Here is a 20,077-nt window from a genome sequence, read left to right as displayed (position 1 = left end):
TTCCCCTGTTTATGCATCCCAGGATCACATTAGCTCTTTTGGCCACAGCGTCACACTTGGAGCTCATGTTCAGCTGATTATCCACTGTAGCCCCCAAATCTTTTTCACAGTCACTGCTTCCCAGGATTGAGTCCCCCATGCTGTAAGTATGGCCGCTGTTCTTTGTTCCTGGATGCATACATTTACATTTAGCTGTATTAAAACCACATATGGTTTGTCTGCATCTCATTTACCAAGTGATCCAGAGTGCCCTGAATCAGCACCCTGGCCTCTTCATTATTTACTTCTCCAATTTTTGTGTCATCTGCAAGTTCTATCAGGTGATGATTTTATGTTTTCTTGCAGGTCATTGCTAAGAATCTTACATAGCATCGGGCCAGTGGGACCCCCCTGGAAACATACCCACTTGACAACTATTCCCTGTTTACAATTACATTTGGAGACATCGGTTAGTCAGCTGTTAATTTTATATCAAATGGATTAAAATGGCACACACAATTCTCCTTTTTTTAATCAAAGTGTCAGGCAGCACCAAGTCAACCGCCTTACAGAAGTCTAAGTATGTTACATCAGCACTGTTACTTTTAATCTCATTAAAAGTATCAAATTAGTTTAACAGGATCTATTTCAGAGGTGAAAGTAAGCCGGTACGCCCCGGTATGGTGTACCGGCAAGAGCCGGTGCACCGTACCTGGGTGGATCAGCTTCCCCAGGCACAATTTAAAAGGGCCTGTGGCTCCCAGCAGCGGCTGGAGCCCCCGGCCCTTTAAATTGCTGCCGGAGCCCTGGGGTAGCGGCGGTGGGTCTGGGGCGGCGATTCAAAAGGCCCTGGGCAGTAGCGGTGGCCGAGCCCTGGGCCCTTTAAATCGTCCCTGGAGCCCCACTGCCGCTTCCCCAGGGCTCCGGCAAGCTCCGGGGACGATTTAAAGGGCTTGGGGCGGTAGTGGCGGCCGGAGCCTCGTCCCCGGAGCCGTGCTGCCGGAGTCCTGGGGAAGCGACGGCGGGGCTCCGGGGACGATTTAAAGGGCCCAGGGCTCCGGCTGCTGCTACCACCCAGGGCCCGTTAAACCATTCCCAGGACCCCCGGTTGCTGCTGTTACCCCGGGGAGGGGGAAGGAGGCACTTGCCAGTACAGGATGCGCCAGGACTGGCTCTGACCTCCCTCAGCCCCGCCCCTTCCAGGGGCCAGAGCCAGCCCCAGCCCAGCAAGTCACTAGACTTACTTTCACCACTGATCTATTTCCATGTTGATTTCCATGAACTACACTCTCCTCTTTTAATTCTTTATTAATCAAGCCCTATATCAGCCACTCCATTATCTTGCCCAGCATCAATGTCAGGCTGACAGGCCTATAATTACCTAGGTCATCCCATTTGCCCTTTTTAAAAACTGGCACAATATTAGTTTTCTTTCAGTCCTCTGGAACTCCATGTGCCATTACTGAAAACCAACATTAATGGTCCAGCGAGAACATCAGCCAAATCTTTTAGAACTCTTGGATGCAAGTTATCTGGACCTGCTGAGTTAGGGGTATTGTCTTTTTTTGTTGCTACAATTTATTTTGAAGCCGGAAGTAGGGCAGATATAGATACAATTTAATTCTGTCTGTGAAGCAAGCCTAAAGGTTAACCTGTGGATGATGGTGGAGAGAGTAATCTTATAAAATGTGCAGATGACACCAAGCTGGGTGGGCTTGCGAGCACTCTGAGAATTCTAATCCAGTTCTCCAATGACCTTGACAAATTAGAGAATTGGTCTGAATTCAATAAAATGAAATTAAATAAAGACAAGTACAAAGAACTACGCTTAAGGAAAAAAATGAAACAAATACAAAATGGGGAATAACTGGCTAGAGAGTAGTACTTCAAAAACAGATCTGTGGGTTATAGTGGATCACGAACTAAAGATGAGTCAACAACATTATGCTATTGAGAAAAAGGCAAATGTCATTCTGGGGTGTATTAACAAGAGTCTTGTTTGTAAACCACAGGAGGTAATTGTTCCACTCTACCTGACATTGGTGAGGTCTCTGCTGGAGCACTGCACCTGGTTTTGGGCACCACACTTTAAGACGTGGACAAATTGGAGAGTCAAGTAGAGAGAAACAAAAATGATAAAAGGTTTAGAAAACATGACGTATAAAGAAAGGTTGAAATAACTGGGTCTGTACAGTCCAGAAAAGATTAAGGAGGGAGACATAACAGTTTTCAAATATGTAAAATATTGTTATAAAGAGGATGGTGATCAATTGTTCTTCATGTCCACTGAGGGAAGGACAAGAAGTAATCAGCTAAGATTGAAGCAAGGGATATTTATGTTAAATATCAGGGGAAAATTTCTAACTTAAGGACAGGATTCAGAGTAGCAGCCGTGTTAGTCTGTATTCACAAAAAGAAAAGGAGTACTTGTGGCACCTTAGAAACTAACAAATTTATTTGAGCATAAGCTTTCGTGAGCTATAGAAATGCATCCAATGAAGTGAGCTGTAGCTCACGAAAGCTTATGCTCAAATAAATTTGTTTGTCTCTAAGGTGCCACAAGTACTCATTAACTTAAGGACAGTTAAACACTGGAACAGGTTACCGAGGGAGGTTGTGGAATCCCTGTCATTGCTCTGTTTTAAGAACAGGTTAGACAAACATGTCATTATACTTAATACACCAATACTTAATTCAGTTCTCCTCCTTTGGAATTCCTGTTGCTGAAGATCTGGCTCCTCACTCACTAAATGGAGGACAGGACATTAGTTTGTTATGACTCAAATGCTGATTAGAGGACCAGCAACAGCATTTTACCCTTGGGCTCCTCTTTGATCCGTTTTCAGAGTAGCAGCTGTGTTAGTCTGTATTTGCAAAAAGAAAAGGAGTACTTGTGGTGCCTTAGAGACTAACACATTTATTTGAGCATAAGCTTTCGTGAGCTACAGCTCACTTCATGGAGTGAGCTGTAGCTCACGAACGCTTATGCTCAAATAAATGTGTTAGTCTCTAAGGCACCACAAGTACTCCTTTAGTGAGCTGTAGCTCACGAAAGCTTATGCTCAACTAAATGTGTTAGTCTCTAAGGCACCACAAGTACTCCTTTTCTTTGATCAGTATCATTATCTGCCTGGTTGTTGACCTTGCTTTTGTGTGAAGTGACAACACTCCATAAGCTCATTTCTTTTGTGTTCTCAGTTATGTAACTGGAACCCTTAAAAAAAAAAGTGCTAAGCATATTCCATCACCAAACATCTATTTTGTTCTTCCTACCAGCCTCTTTGCATTCTCTAATTTTGTGAATGGGGTTTGGCAAAGGTTCATTGAATTCTCATTTGTTTTCACTGTCATCTAAATAAAAGTCTGTCATTTATTTTTGTGACCCCAATACATTTAGCCTGGTTGGGAGACGGTGTACAGTGTCTTTTTTTGCCTTTGGACTGGGCATCTCCATTTAGATACTGTACTTCTGCAGCCCTTCTTATAGTGTTTGAGCACCTCTCAACCATTATGGATAACCTCAGTATGAGGTAGGGAAGTCTCCCTCCCAACCACTTTTTATATGTAGGGAAAAAAGGCAGAGAGGGTAGATTAAGAGATTTGCCCAAGCTGACACAGCAAATGGTTGGCAGCAGGAAACAACCCAGATCTTTGTAACCCTAGTCCTGTACCCTATCCATTAGGCAATGCTTCTTACCCCTAGGATATCACACTACTTGGTATGGTATAAGAATCTACAGAGCTAGATCTTATGCTTTCCTGATTGTCCCCAACTGTCCAGTGCATATGTACAACACAGGGTCAGCTGGTTGTCTCCACGTTGTTCAGTTTGTCCTGTGGTGCCACAATCTATCATGAAATTGCCTACATAGAGCGACGGGGGCAGTAATTTCCTGTTACATACAAGCTGGCATCCAAAATGATCTTTCTAGGTTTTCTAAAAAAAATTGATGCATTACAGTCTGCCTTGGTGGTAGCCAGCATTGCAGGTGAATGCTGAGTGTCAGTCTTGAGGTATTCTTGTTTGGCACATGAAGGGCCAACACATGTGAACAAGTACAAGGAAGCATGTTTCCAGGATGCCAAAGCAGAAGTGCTGGGACACAGAACCGGCGCACTGAAGAGGCCTGCAGAAACATTAAGCTAGCCTCCAACATTAGTTGGCACCTGTGCTGCCTGGATCCAATCGAACAGATGTAGCTGTGGCTGAAGACGACCATGAAGTTTCTGTGGCCCTGATGTATTCAATCAATCAGCAGCAGAGTGCAGAAACCTGCTCTCCAGCCTCCAAGACCCTGCATACATTGAAAAGACACTGCAACAAACCATTGATGAGAGGTCGCTAAGCTTGCAACGTCTGTCAAATTTCCTTGTGGTTCCCCCTGGTTGTATAGACTGGGATGAGGCTGTTAGCTCTCCCAGTGCGTTCAACACTTATTTCACCCTACCACAGGCAGTAACTGCTGGCTCAGTCAATCCAGTCTAACTCCATCCTGCATTGTGCGATTCACCTTTGGAAATTAACCATTGCTGGCAGCAATGGTTCTGGCCACACTGGAATGGGTGAATCAGGAGTATGACAATGCACTGGTACAATCGCACCATGTGTGAATGTGCCAGAATGGGTCCATTATAAAACAGCGTTGCTGTGTGAACGCACTAGACCAATGGCTGATGTACCATCTTTAAAAAATTGTTGTGAAGTGGATGGAGGGAATATCAAGCTCACATACCACCCAGGGTTCAGGTACCACCGCTCGGGAATCCCTGCACTAAACCATTTCCAGGATGAGCAACTATTGAATGCAAAATGTCCTGCCATGTGTGGATACAGGCATGCTCAAGGGGAATGGGATGCTTACTAAGACTAGAGGCCTTAACAGGTACATCCAGCTACTGAAATGGTATATTTTACAGTCACAGCCTTCTCGGAGCAAATAACATAAAACAGAACAAAATAAAAAGCTCGGGGATAACGTGAAGGGTTGCAAGCGACCGCTGCGAGGAGGGAAAGAATGAGCAACATGCTCATCAGCAACATCCTTGTAAGGTATTTAACTAAAGGAGACCATTATTCTGGGAGAATCAGACATCTGAAGAACTAGTGTAAGTAGTATACTCAGCGAGCTACCATGCTGTACTCTCCTCCCTCAGTTGCAGCTTCTTGCTGTACTAACTGCTTCCTCAGCATGATTTGGATGCTCCTTGGGATTTGTAGCCTTTGTGTCCTCATTACAGGTACAGTAATGGTGCGATAACCTATCATGCCTAAAAGCTGGTGCCCAGTAAGGTGACCTTGACCTGCCAAATATCTCTCTCATCTCTGGGCCTTCTCCCTTTGCTCTAATCCCTCCAGTCAGTCTTCACTGACCCTCTCTCCCCTCCTGCGTTTCCACCTTTAACAGATGGATCGGAGTCAGACGCTCCCATCCACAGGCTGTTAGACCCAAGCAGGCTTTTCTCTAAAGAGTACACCCAGCATTCACAAGGTGTGATTGGAATGAAGACCGAAAAGCCTGGGCAAAAAGGGAACATGCCCATTCAGTCTTCATGTATATCAACACACAAGGGCTCACAAGGGACAGTTAGTCCCAGCCTTCCCTGTGGAGAAAGCACCCATCTCTCTACACAGTTACACACACACTTAGCCTACAAGGAAGCAGGCAGCCCTCTCTTTAGAAGTCACATCCAAATTGCAAGCTGCATGTAGCCAAGTGAGCTGGGCATGGCACCGAGGGGGAGTAGGGGTGCGCAAGACGCCTCCCCACCCCCTTCTCAAACACCCCATATAAATCTGGCTGGAAACACAAGGAGATGTACACAAGGCTTCCAAACTGCCAGGAGAAAAGAACCCCAGCACTTCAAGGGAGTATCTGTAAATCATCATCACATCCGACAGCGCAAGCCTCGGATTAACCCTTCACTGGGCCAGAAGGTGTGGAAAGGAGACACAGGGGGTTTGTTACTGAGCCTCAGTGGGAAAGTAACCCTCCCCACCCCCAAGTTTCTAAGCAAAGCTCTGATGCATTTTCTGCAGCCCCTTACGGAGGGTTTTTTGTGGGGGGGTCAGAGAAGAGAGACGAAGCCCTAAGTATAAGACCCCGCACACTTAAATGGGGGAAGGGACTGAGGGCCCCATTCCCAGCAAGAGCTGGAAGCTATTCCCACTCGTGTCTGCGGGGGACGGGGGTGGGGAGAGATTAATAATTTCTGCATTTGTTGCGGATACCTTTCCTCCCCCGCCCCGGATCCAAGCCGGGAGCTCCCTCCCTTCCCCCACCTACCCCCCTCCCCATCAAAGAACGGGGTAGGAAGAAGCCACCCCTCATCCTCGTCCTTTGCTGCCCAGCTCCGGTCCCTCCTGGCCGCTTTCCTCCCTCTCTGGGGTAGCGTGGCCTCCGCTTCCCCAGCCCCTTCTCCTCTGCAGCCTGGCAGTTTTCACATCGTCCCCTGGTCAGAGCAGGAATGTCTCCCCCACCCCATCCCAAGCCACCCGGGAGCAGAGCGCTGCTCTTTCCCGTGCGGGGTCCTCCCTCTTCCTCGGCTCGCTCCCCCCAGGCCCCCATATTACGAGGGGGCCCCCCTTGCCCCCAGGTTGTGCTTTCCCCATCTCAGGCAGAGTTAGGAGTTTTTACTCACCCCCTGGCTGCTGCTGTTGCTCTGAGTCTGGAGACCGGCTCTGATTCCGGCTCCATCACGTTTAGTGCATTGTCTCTTTCGGGCAAGTTTTGCAGCGATCCATCAGAAAAAGGGGAAAAGGCTGGTTTGTGGGTGCATCCTTCCCAGGAGCTCAGCTCTCTGTCTCTCTAAGGGGCTCAGCTGTGCCAAAGACACCCCCTGGCCCGCACGGCCAACTCCTTCCCTCCTTCTCTTCTGGGTCCTTTTGCTTACACAGAGCTTTTAATCCCATTTAACTCCCTCTCGGCAGACTGCAGTTACCTTGGGAAAAAGGAGAGAGAGGAACAGAAAGTACAAGCTAGGAAAAGAATGTGGCCCATGGTCGCTGTATTTCTTGCCTCTTATTTTCCGCCTCACTCTTAATATAACTTCTGTGATCTCTTATTTCCAAAATCCTTGGTTGAAAGTCTCTCTCTCTCTCTCTCTCTCTCTGAGCTGTTACTTGTTTGTTTGCGTGGTGGTGATCATAATTATTTTTATTTGCAATGCAGATGTGCTTCCCAGCCCCCACGAACTCTTCTCTGGACTTAGAGAAAAGAGGGGAAAAGGCAGATTTTGAGAAATGAAAATTATTTAAGGAAGTTTCTGCTGCCTCTCTCTGCTGCCCTCCTCTGTAACACTGAAGTGAAGCACTAAAAAAAAAAAAAAAAAAAAAAAAAAAAAAAAAACAACCGACCCCTTCCAGTCTATCCCAGGAGAAAATAAATAGAGAAACTCCATTCAAACCCCTCTCTGGCCTGTAGAGGGAAATTAACAAAGGTTACATTCAAACCGATCCCTTCATCTTTCACCAGGAATGGAAAACCTGAAAAGAAAACCTCTGGCAGGACTGACCCACAAATTGTCTCAACTGTTCTCCCCCTCTGATGGCAAAGTCAAAGGTACTTTAAAGATTTTTCTTTTGTGGAGTGCTTTGAAGAGGCAGTTTAGATTTTTGCTTAGGGCCCTCAGTCATCCGCACAAAGGGACCGCTATCCCTCTCTCCTCTTTCTGTATTTTCTGCTTTTGGAGCAGGCAAGCTGATGTAACAGGTGATTGAAATGCAAGGAGCTCTCTCCTCTCCACACTCTCTGTCCCCCACACCCCTTTATCCATACTCAAGCACACAAAATACAGAGCATAGGAATTGATGTCATTCTTACCTAGGATCTCTTTAGAAATTAAAGAGTCACAAGTCATCATTCTAAAGCTTTGTATAACTAGAAAGGAAACTTTGGGTGATTCTGTGCATATAAAGCAGACAGCTGAGTGATCTCAAAGGTGCTACCTTCTCCAGCTGTGTGAGATCCCCTTTCTAATTACTGCTAGTGAAGTATGAATCACTCTCCCAAATTCCCATGTATAGACCTATGTTAGTGTTCCAGACATGTATTTTGTCAAGCATGTGTAACAGTAAAAAACAAAAAACAGTCAGTTCAACAGGGCAGGCAAATAATCACTTGAGTACATGGGGGAGGGGGAAGAAGGGAAGGAGAGATTGGCTGTTAGATTCACTGTAACACAGGTGACTTGCATAGAAATTAGAACCCTTACTAGTTAAAATTACAATGTGTCAGAGTCAGACACTTTAGGAAGCTGTTTTCTGCTCTGATTCCCCAAGCCTCAGTTTACCAGCTCATTGGCTTATTGTCCCCTTTCCCTGATCCCCTCCCCTTTTCAAATCTTTTCTCCCCTCCACCCTTTGCTTTCTGTCTTTGACACTTACTTTGTGGTGAGGTGAGAGGTTGTGCAATCTCTCCTTCCAGACCCTAAATTCATTTGTATTCATTTGTCCCAGCAACTTAAAAAAAAATTCTGATTCTGATTTTTTCTTTAAATCACACCATGACTTCTGAGCTGAGGGCCAGACAGCACCAAGCACCTCCTTGGGTCGTTGGCCCTGACAGGTCCAAACCTTCCTGGCAAGTTTCTGTTCCCCCAAGTTCAACAGATAATCCTGTCCCAGGATTTTTGCAGAGAGATTTTCCCAGGGCTGCTGCTCTGTTGACGGCTCATGGATGCTGCTGTGGGTCAGTGGGGAAGATGGTTTGGGACCAGGCACTGGCCTTGAAGGAACATGGAGCTTAGAAGCCTTCTGATGTGAAGAGAGGTGGAAATTATAAAAGACTGCCCTTGTCCTTTTTAAATAGCTGCAGCCAGGGACTCTGCCTTGGCTCAAGTGCACCAGGTGTCCGGTTTCAGCAAACATTCAGCTAATGAGCCAGGATCCAGCCTCCAGGGGGCAGGGTCCACACTGCACTGAAACATACAAAGGAATCTACTGAGGAAGGCTGGGCATAGAGTACCACTTAGGGACACAGTGACATCCGAAAAGGAAATGGGGTTGGGGTGACATTCACACAGCGTGAAGAGAGATAGAGGAGGACTGGGGAGGGAAGGATAAAGGCATGCAGCAAGGAAGCTAGAGAGAACTGGACACAAAATACTAACTATAAAACACCTATTTATTATCAAGGGCTGACAGTGTTTAGAACTGCACAAGGCAGACAGGAAGACATGACCTGCTGCACCATAAGGTCCTGCAAGATGCTCTTCACTGAATGGGAATCAAGGGCATGCTACACCTCACCAGATCAGACACTAAACAGTTTTGGGTTTCCAATGTGAGACACCTGAGCCTGATTTATAAGATCAGCCCAAACTGCAATGGAAGTAAGTGGCAGCTGTGGATGCTCGATCCCTCTGAATGTCAGACCCAAGGTAACTCAAGTTGGGATGGGCACCCAAACTGAAGGCACACACATTAGAGGCTGCTCTTGAAAATCTGGTTGCAAATGATATTGACATTAAACCACCCAAGTACTTGGATGCAGTGCCATAAACAATAAGATAGATGCAGAATTCAAAGTTCTGTGAACCTTTCTTGAGCAATGGGAGTTTTGTTTGAATAAAGATCTCAAAATTTGGCCCAAAATTATGGTTTCCACCATAACTCAGCCCCCTTGTACATAAAATATATGGTCTATTATTGTATATGCTGAGCACTGTTCTTCTGTAATATATGTATGCAATTTGGCCAAGTTACAGTTGCTTCTAGGAACTATGGCTTTGAATCACCTGACTTTTATGGGGTGTGAAGTCTCATCCATAACTTTGCTCTGAAGTGTTTGCATTTAATTTCTTGGTTTGTTTTAAGAGAAGGCTCGAAGCAACCAAAAGTGGAAACAAGCTCATTATATTCAGTTATTTCAGTGACAGATTCAGATGATCTCACATTTCATTGTTCTCTCACACAGAAGGCAGATTTCAGAGTAGCAGCCGTGTTAGTCTGTATCTGCAAAAAGAAAAGAAGTACTTGTGGCACCTTAGAGACTAACAAATTTATTTGAGCATAAGCTTTCATGAGGCATATGAGTAAGAGCAATGTACAGACATCTAAATGTGTACACACACATCCAGATAATTGCTACCATATGAGCAATTCAGGACCTGACCCTTTGCAAGCTGCTTTGCCCAGAAAACCCCAAAGCTCATGCAGCAACCCACGGAAGTCATGGGAGCAAGGGTCTAACTGTGAAGATCAGCTTGCAGGATTGGACCTTAATCACTAAGAGAAATGACACATTTGGTCATTCTTAAGATGCAAAGCACACCTTTCTTCCTCCTGCCCCTATAGCTGCACATCCCCTCCAAAACCAGTCAACATTAATTCTACCAAACTTTCCTTCCCCAAAAATCCATCAGTGGGAAGAGAACAAAGTGATGCTTTTCAGGACAGTGCTATAATATAAAACAAAACAAAACAAGAGAGCAAAGGTTAAAGAAAGGTGGAGGTAGAAACATATGCATAGATCACACTGGCACATTATTAACACAGCAGTTCCCAGTTCTTGGGATACATAGTAGTTTCTCTAGGACTTCTAATGAAATAGACTTGGCACACAATCTTGCAAACTCTTCCTCACAAGCTTCTCTTTAATCACATGAGTAGTCATATAAAAGCAAGCTAAGCACATAGATAAGCATTTGTAGGATGTGGACATGGATGCAATCACAGTATTGTCATCTTAAAAGTAGAGAGAGGTAAATTAGTTTAAATAAAATAAATCCCAGTAGCATATCAGCAATATCTACTGCCAATGAAATAGAGATTCAGAATTTAGACTTTGTTCTTAAAGGCAGACGCTACAAAAACAGTCTGAATAGAAATAACTTCACAGATTTTTTTTAAACCAAATGTCAGTGGAAGTCATTACAATAAAAGTTAAAATAATGCAGGTATTGCGAATTCAGATCCCTCAGCATAGTGGCATTTCATGAGAAACTGAAACTCAGCAAAAACAAAACTGAAGTTTACCATTCTAGGTTCATTACTTAGCCAAACTGAGAAATGAAGAACAAACAACCACCACCAAAACCACATACACACCACAAATAGTGAAAAGTGCACTGGATTTTTCATCTTTTTAAAAGTCTATTTAAATAATTTAAGGACCTATCCATAAGGATTTTTTTTTAATACAAGAGATTTTAACCTTGCAAAAAGTATGCCTTAAAAAAATGCAGTATGTAATCATGACTGGTTGAACACATAGAGTATTTAAAATATTTGTCCATATTTAGATAGCTTCCAGGAGAATCACTACCCATCTGTCCTTTGGATCCATAACTTGGAATCTGGTTAAGCAATAAGGCTCTTATTAAAATCGTTTCACACCCTTGCTTCCTGTGTAGACCAAGTGAGAAAAAGCCCAGGAGTGATAGGAAAGAGTGCATTACAGCTGTGCTATACAACTGACAGTATCTGACTTCAAGCAGAGATTGAATTCCAGAAGCTAACCTGGACTTGCCCTCCTCCAGTTTGGCTTGGTCCTAATGACATTCTCATTGAATCACAGTGCATTTTTACCTGAGCCAGTCATCTTAGTACAAGTTCTGAAAGGCATCTTGAATCACTTATTGACCCCAAAATTCACAGATATGTTTAGGATTTAACTAAGTGCCCTATTCAGATTTAAAGTTGCAACAAGACCAGGCAAAGGTCATAGGCATCCTGAAATCTGACGCACAGGAAAGGCCTGTGGCATGTATCAGACCACAAAAGAAGGTGAGCTAGAATAGAGCGCCTTTCACCTCCTCTTGGTTGATGGTTCAAATCCAGCCCAGGTTGGCAGACATCTAAATTTGTTTCTCTGTTGACTTTGTTTGGTGGCTTATATTACATTGAACTTACTCTAGTCTACATCATAAAAAGCTACCACCATGGAGGTTAAGCAGTCTCTGCAAGACCAAAGGAGATGAAGACTGAAATGAGCCATGGAGACTGAACTCTCCTCTCTGTGCTATAGATCATCCCTCTAGATCACTAGTACAGTACACTGGTATGGGATGAAACTTGCCATGTCCATGCAGTACCTGTTTGGTAATTATATAAACCTGAGTCTCCAGGGTGGCTCATTTAAGCCCTGATCCTGCACCTGCCCGTCGGGAAGGAATTTTCCTCCAGGGCAGATTGGAGAGGCCCTGGAGGTTTTTCGCCTTCCTCTGTAGTATGGGGCATGGTTGACTTGAGGGAGGCTTCTCTGCTCCTTGAAGTCTTTGAACCATGATTTAAGGACTTCAATAGCTCAGACATGGGTGAGGTTTTTCATAGGAGTGGGTGGGTGAGATTCTGTGGCCTGCGCTGTGCAGGAGGTCGGACTAGATGATCAGAATGGTCCCTTCTGACCTTAGTATCTATGAATTTCACATAAACCACCAAACTTAGCCGGGAAAATAGTTTAGATATCTACCATCCTGGGCTGGATGTGAATCACTGACCTAGAGGCAAAAGGCTTTTTATCCCATCTCACCTCCTTTTGTTGGTCTGATACACGCCACAGGACATCGAAGTCAACTGGATTTGCATGGAGCAGGGCTTGGCCTAGAGCATCCGCTATCCATCGTTTAGCATAGTCTATAAAGGTGAGATAATCACCCCAGGGAGTGATATATAAGCACCAACCTTTGTTTCATCTTTATTCATAACAGGAACCAGAATATTCTGCGTTGCTCTTTGCTGCAGTAGTTTCTGGTGCTTTTTGTAACAGATTGTTCCAGTTCTAAAGGAACAGCAAGTCTAATCTTTGCAATTACGTGCCTCACTTTCAGACTCCCACCCTTTCTCTCCAAATATTGGTCTATTACATATTAAGGCCCAATTACCCGGTCAGTTGCACATTAACTTCATCATGAGTTGTTTTCCCACAACTGATGGGACAATCAGGCCCCAGCTGTTTATAACTCAAAACTTTTAGCTGGTGGATGAGGGAATGATTCATTTGCTCCTTTACTTTCTGGTGACATAGGAGTGAGGATGTAGGGCCCTGTTTGCTGCTGGAGTAAATAGGTGCATCTCCACTGAAGTCAATGCAGCTTATGTTAGCAGTGAATCTGGCCCATTGTTCCTATGTTGCACTTAAGTGTGTTACTAGTTCCCTTTGTAGTATCACTCAGTTTCTTTGTAGCTTTCCCATTCAGCCTCTGTAGTCTCAGCTTCCTGTACTGATTGTGTCTTCCATAGGTCACTAGTTCCAGTCAGCTCTTTGCACAGAACTGGGACCAAATCCTTCTGCAATTTATCCACCATGCCCAGTACCCTGCAATGAGCGATGCAAGAGCAGACCCCTGCACATGTGCAGAGCATTGCTGAAGTTACTGGGGGCTCTATCTGTGCTCAGCTCATTAGAGGATCAAGGTTTGAGTGAGGGCAGAATTTGGGTCCTGGTGTCAAATTTTAGCTGATACTTAAATGCTCCATAACAGGTTTCAGAGTAGCAGCCGTGTTAGTCTGTATTCGCAAAAAAGAAAAGGAGTACTTGTGGCACCTTAGAGACTAACAAATTTATTTGAGCATAAGCTTTCGTGAGCTACAGAATGCATCCGATGAAGTGAGCTGTAGCTCACGAAAGCTTATGCTCAAATGAATTTGTTAGTCTCTAAGGTGCCACAAGTACTCCTTTTCTTTTTTTTAAATGCTCTAAGGAATCTCTCTTTTGTTCCTTCCTTCCTTCTTTTACAGTTTCAGTCATGACATCATATTATTCAGGACCTTGTTTTTGCTGCAGGATTAAGACCAAAACGTTTCTTTTGTTGTATTTGTGAAATTCTATTTTTATGCCAGGCATCACTCTTGGGCTCCTCTTTAGTGATTCACGGAACTGTTATTTGCTACTAGTATGTCTCTCGTTAATAGTTCCCCAGGAACAATCTTTATGGTACAGGAGCTGCACAGTAAGCTAGGAAGCCATGTATGGATCACAGCTACTGTTTGGTGGGGGTTTTTCCTTCCGCAGTGGCCATTTTAATAAATTCCACCCCATTTTGTGCTTTACGGTTTGCTTGGCGATACAGTGGACTAGTGGTGACATGTTTGAACTCATGCAGCCGTTTGATGTGAAATGTGTGAAATTCTTTGCACTTTGCTGGAACAATAAGAGCCATTGTTCTTTGACCACTGCTGCTGAGATGCCATGCCTGGCAAGAATGGATTTTGTGTGCATTCCTGTTACTGCATCACGTTGGGCTGGACAGCATCGCAGTCTCAAGGAGGCTGGAATAATGGTTAATTATTAACCTAGGCCTTGTCCATGGAATGAAATAAATCACAGTGCAGAGAAACAAAGCCAAACCTACCTTTCTTATGGAAGTGCAGGTGGCTGCTCAGGCCTCTATCTTATTCTTCTATTGTTATGCAGAAGAAATGAATTGCAATTTCATGGGTCATGAGTTGGCTCTAACATTGTTGTCCCACCCATACTACAAACAAGATACACATTATTAGATAAAAGAAAAGGAGTACTTGTGGCACCTTAGAGACTAACGAATTTATTTGAGCATAAGCTTTCATGAGCTACAGCTGACTTCATCGGATGCATCCGATGAAGTGAGCTGTAGCTCACGAAAGCTTATGCTCAAATAAATTTGTTAGTCTCTAAGATGCCACAAGTACTCCTTTTCTCTTTGCGAATACAGACTAACACGGCTGCTACTCTGAAACCTGACATTATTAGATAGACACCCCAAAAAACATGCCAGACCACAGCACACTAGTACACTTAGATATGTCATGTAGGCAAGCCCTAGATATCTCAGTTCCTAGATGTTCCTAAGTGTCTTTATTCGGGGTGTCACCTCACAGAAACAATGTCTGCTTGCAGCAGTATTCCTTTCCGTTAGACTCATTTGGTTGGATACCTGTTTCTAAGATGGGTTCAAATCATACCCTAGGTCTTGGGCTTCTTCCAATGGCTTACACTATTGGGAAATACTGGGGAGCAGCACTGTTAACAGCAATATCCTCCAAATATGATTTTGCATTAGGCTTTCCTGCCCATCTTTGGCAGTTGGTAGACTGTGACGATCCTGCATCACTTTTAGAAATGAACAGAAGATAGCCATGGCCAACTTCCCCTCCCTTAATAAAATAAACTTTATTATGCCATACTGCTGCTCATGCAAAGCAATAATTCTTCTTTCCTAGTCCTGCAGTTGTACTTGATCAATACACTAATATATGAGCAAATACCAGCTGGGACATTTGACTCTGTATGTCAAATGACTGGAGTTTGCTCACTCTGCATTGGTGGAGACATAACCAATTGCTGTCCCGATTTTATTGTTCAAGTAAAATGCTCTTTTGCTACAGAAACCGAGCATCTGTTCTCCCGCTAGCAGTACTGCCCCAAGAGCAACCTCACCTTTGGAGACCTCCAAAGTTACTCTGGATCTTCTCTTTGGAAAAGACAATATGAGCCCAGGCTCACTGATCAAAATATGTTCCTGTATTGTAAAGGGAGACTAGTGGGGTTACATCTCCTACTGTGTTATGTGCTGAATGCTTTAAAAGCACCACTGTAGAAGATGGATAAGATGTAGATCCTATTAATCACATTAAAGTACAATATAATTATATGTATTGTCTGTTCTTTGTTTTACAAAAGCGACGCAAGAATTAATGGATTTGTGAACCCCCTCTTTGGAATACTGCAGCAGAAGTAGAACAAAAACTACTAAGTAGCTATGAAAGAGTATTTGCTAGCTTTGTCTTTATTAACATTAGCCCTATGCTCTATTCTGTAATTTAAGTTTTGATCATCTTACATTTTGTTTGATGATTTTTTTTGTTCTAAGAGTATGAGAATAATAATAATGGTTATTAAATATTTATAATGAGTTAGTGCCTAAATGTCACAAGCCGGTTGGGTCCCATTGTGCTCGGTACCATACAATCACATAATACATGAGAGTCCCTGCCTTGAAGAATTTACCATCTAATCAAAATGAAATATGAAGATTATGAAAAGAGAGCTTGCTGCTAGTGTAAAGTGTGTGTGGTGAGTGTGTGCTACAGGTATCCCTTTGTTCCTGATCCACAGAGGATATGAAGTGTTACAGCGCAAACTAGAGTGCTTTAGTTCAAGCTCTAGCAACTCATGCTTTTAGTTCTGGAAAAAGAAAAGGAGTACTTGTGGCACCTTAGAGACTAACAAATTTATTTGAGCATAAGCTTTCGTGAGCTACTGCTCACTTCATCGGATGCATTTGGTGGAAAATACAGTGGGGAGATTTATATACACACACAGAGAACATGAAACAATGGGTTTTATCATACACACTGTAAGGAGAGTGATCACTTAAGATGAGCCATCACCAGCGGGGGGGGGGGGGGGGGAGGAAAACCTGGTTTTACAAAAGGTAGATCGTGCCAAACCAACCTAATCTCCTTTTTTGAAAAAGTAACAGATTTTTTAGATAAAGGAAATGCAGTGGATCTAATTTACCTAGATTTCAGTAAGGCATTTGATACCGTGCCACATGGGGAATTATTAGTTAAATTGGAGAAGATGGGGATCAATATGAACATCAAAAAGTGGATAAGGAATTGGTTAAAGGGGAGACTGCAACGGGTCCTACTGAAAGGAGAACTGTCAGGTTGGAGGGAGGTTACCAGTGGAGTTCCTCAGGGATCAGTTTTGGGACCAATCTTATTTAATCTTTTTATTACTGACCTTGGCACAAAAAGTGGGAGTGTGCTAATAAAATTTGCAGATGATACAAAGCTGGGAGGTATTGCCAATTCAGAGAAGGATCGGGATATTATACAGGAGGATCTGGATGACCTTGTAAACTGGAGTAATAGTAATAGGATGAAATTTAATAATGAGAAGTGTAAGGTTATGCATTTAGGGATTAATAACAAGAATTTTAGTTATAAGTTGGGGACGCATCAATTAGAAGTAACGGAAGAGGAGAAGCACCTTGGAGTATTGGTTGATCATAGGATGACTATGAGCTGCCAATGTGATATGGCTGTGAAAAAAGCTAATGCAGTTTTGGGATGCATCAGGAGAGGCATTTCCAGTAGGGATAAGGAGGTTTTAGTACCATTATACAAGGCACTGGTGAGATCTCACCTAGAATACTGTATGCAGTTCTGGTCTCCCATGTTTAAAAAGGATGAATTTAAACTGGAGCAGGTACAGAGAAGGGCTACTAGGATGATCCGAGGAATGTAAAACTTGTCTTATGAAAGGAGACTTAAGGAGCTTGGCTTGTTTAGCCTAACTAAAAGAAGGTTGAGGGGAGATATGATTGCTCTCTATAAATATATCAGAGGGATACATACAGGAGAGGGAGAGGAATTATTTTAGCTCAGCACCAATGTGGACACAAGAACAAATGGGTATAAACTGGCCACCAGGAAGTTTAGACTTGAAATTAGACGAAGGTTTCTAACCGTCAGAGGAGTGAAGTTTTGGAATAGCCTTCCAAGGGAAGCAGTGGGGGCAAAAGATCTATCTGGTTTTAAGATTCTACTCGATAAGTTTATGGAGGAGATGGTATGATGGGATAATGGGATTTTGGTAAGTAATTGATTTTTAAATATTCAGGGTAAATAGGACTAATCCTCTGAGATGGGATATTAGATGGATGGGATCTGAGTTACCCAGGAAAGAATTTTCTGTAGTATCTGGCTGGTGAATCTTGCCCATATGCTCAGGGTTTAGCTGATCGCCATATTTGGGGTCGGGAAGGAATTTTCCTCCAGGGCAGATTGGAGAGGCCCTGGAGGCTTTTCGCCTTCCTCTGTAGCATGGGGCATGGGTGACTTGAGGGAGGCTTCTCTGCTCCTTGAAGTCTTTAAACCATGATTTAAGGACTTCAATAGCTCAGATATAGGTGAGGTTTTTTGTAGGAGTGGGTGGGTGAGATTCTGTGGCCTGCGCTGTGCAGCAGGTCGAACTAGATGATCAGAATGGTCCCTTCTGACCTTAGTATCTATGAATCTTTCACGGTGACAAGCAAGATGGGCCATTTCCAGCAGTTAACAAGAATGTCTGAGGAACGGTGGGGGGAGAAATAACATGGGGAAATAGTTTTACTTTGTGTAATGACTAATCCACTCCCAGTCTCCATTCAAGCCTAAGTTAATTGTATCCAGTTTGCAAATTAATTCCAATTCAGCAGTCTCTCGCTGGAGTCTGGTTTTGAAGTTTTTTTGTTGAAGGATTGCCACTCTCAGGTCTGTAATCAAGTGACCGGAGAGAATAAAGTGTTCTCCGACTGGTTTTTGAATGTTATAATTCTTGATGTCTGACTCTACTTGCACTACATTGATGACATCTTCATCATCTGGACCCAGGGAAAAGAAGCCTTTGAGGAATTCCACCATGATTTCAACAATTTCCATCCCACCATCAACCTCAGCCTGGACCAGTCCACACAAGAGATCCACTTCCTGGACACTATGGTGCTAATAAGCAATGGTCACATAAACACCACCCTATATCAGAAACCTACTGACCGCTATTCCTACCTACATGCTGCCAGCTTTCATCCAGATCACACCACATGATCCATTGTCTACAGCCAAGCTCTACGATATAACCGCATTTGCTCCAACCCCTCAGACAGAGACAAACACCTACAAGATCTCTATCATGCATTCTTACAACTACAATACCCACCTGCTGAAGTGAAGAAACAGATTGACAGAGCCAGAAGAATACCCAGAAGTCACCTACTACAGGACAGGCCCAACAAAGAAAATAACAGAACGCCACTAGCCATCACCTTCAGCCCCCAACTAAAACCTCTCCAACGCATCATCAGGGATCTACAACCTATCCTGAAGGACGACGCATCACTCTCACAGATCTTGGGAGACAGGCCAGTCCTTGCTTACAGACAGCCCCCCCAACCTGAAGCAAATACTCACCAGCAACCACACACCACACAACAGAACCACTAACCCAGGAACCTATCCTTGCAACAAAGCCCGTTGCCAATTCTGTCCACATATCTATTCAGGGGACACCATCATAGGGCCTAATCACATCAGCCACACTATCAGAGGCTGGTTCACCTGCGCATCTACCAATGTGATATATGCCATCATGTGCCAGCAATGCCCCTCTGCCATGTACATTGGTCAAACTGGACAGTCTCTACGTAAAAGAATAAATGGACACAAATCAGACGTCAAGAATTATAACATTCAAAAACCAGTCGGAGAACACTTCAATCTCTCCAGTCACTTGATTACAGACCTGAGAGTGGCTATCCTTCAACAAAAAAACTTCAAAAACAGACTCCAGCAAGAAACTGCTGAATTGGAATTAATTTGCAAACTGGATACAATTAACTTAGGCTTGAATAGAGACTGGGAGTGGATGAGTCATTACACAAAGTAAAACTATTTCCCCATGTTATTTCTCCCCCCCACCCTACTCCCCACCGTTCCTCAGACGTTCTTGTTAACTGCTGGAAATGGCCCACCTTTCTTGTCACCGTGAAAGGTTTTCCTCCTTCCCCCCGCTCCTGCTGGTGATGGCTCATCTTAAGTGATCACTCTCCTTACAGTGTGTATGATAAAACCCATTGTTCCATGTTCTCTGTGTGTGTGTATATAAATCTCCCCACTGTATTTTCCACCGAATGCATCCGATGAAGTGAGCTGTAGCTCATGAAAGCTTATGCTCAAATAAATTTGTTAGTCTCTAAGGTGCCACAAGTACTCCTTTTCTTTTTGCGAATACAGACTAACACGGCTGCTACTCTGAAACCTTTTAGTTCTGGAGATCCCTAGTTCAGTCCCTGGTATGTTGGCCAAAAGAGTGGCCATCACTCTAGCTGTAAAAAAGTATGGCGTTGAGACCAGACCAGCTGTGTCCTTTCAGAGATATTGGAATTGGAAACTGCAAGATTCTCTCTGAAGAATCAGGCTGCAAAGTCCGAGAACTATGTAATTATACTCACTGCCAGCCAACCACTGCACATGCAATGGAGTCAATGGGGTTGCATCCGCACAGAGATTAGTCATTAGCAAGATCTTGGTCATAGTAAGATTCTATGGCTTGATCTAATGTCCACAGAAGTCAATGGAAGGACTCCTGCCACCTTCAATGCGTGTTGGACTGGACCCTTACTGAACTGCTTA

At 43.8% G+C, this 20,077-nt stretch overlaps 1 protein-coding gene across 3 annotated transcripts in view; it reads right to left on the bottom strand.

Annotated features, from left to right (window-relative positions):
• The window catches only part of LOC119844294 (collagen alpha-1(XXVII) chain B-like), a 307,212-nt gene that overhangs the window by 221,478 nt on the left and 65,657 nt on the right, over positions 1-20,077 (bottom strand). The window contains exons 1-2 of one of the 3 annotated variants that reach the window (XM_038374938.2): positions 8,363-8,800; positions 6,619-6,918 (exon numbers count right to left, since the gene is read on the bottom strand). In XM_038374938.2, the coding sequence (XP_038230866.1) occupies positions 6,619-6,674 (56 nt within the window). In that variant the 5' untranslated portion in view covers positions 6,675-6,918; positions 8,363-8,800. The other 2 variants (XM_038374939.2, XM_043498719.1) reach the window with 2 other exon arrangements.

Source organism: Dermochelys coriacea, chromosome 16, assembly GCF_009764565.3.
Source record: "Dermochelys coriacea isolate rDerCor1 chromosome 16, rDerCor1.pri.v4, whole genome shotgun sequence".
In the NCBI taxonomy this organism is placed as follows: Eukaryota; Metazoa; Chordata; order Testudines; family Dermochelyidae; genus Dermochelys; species Dermochelys coriacea.
The sequence above is the reverse complement of the archived record's forward strand: the minus strand, read 5'-3'. Positions and strand labels throughout refer to the sequence as shown.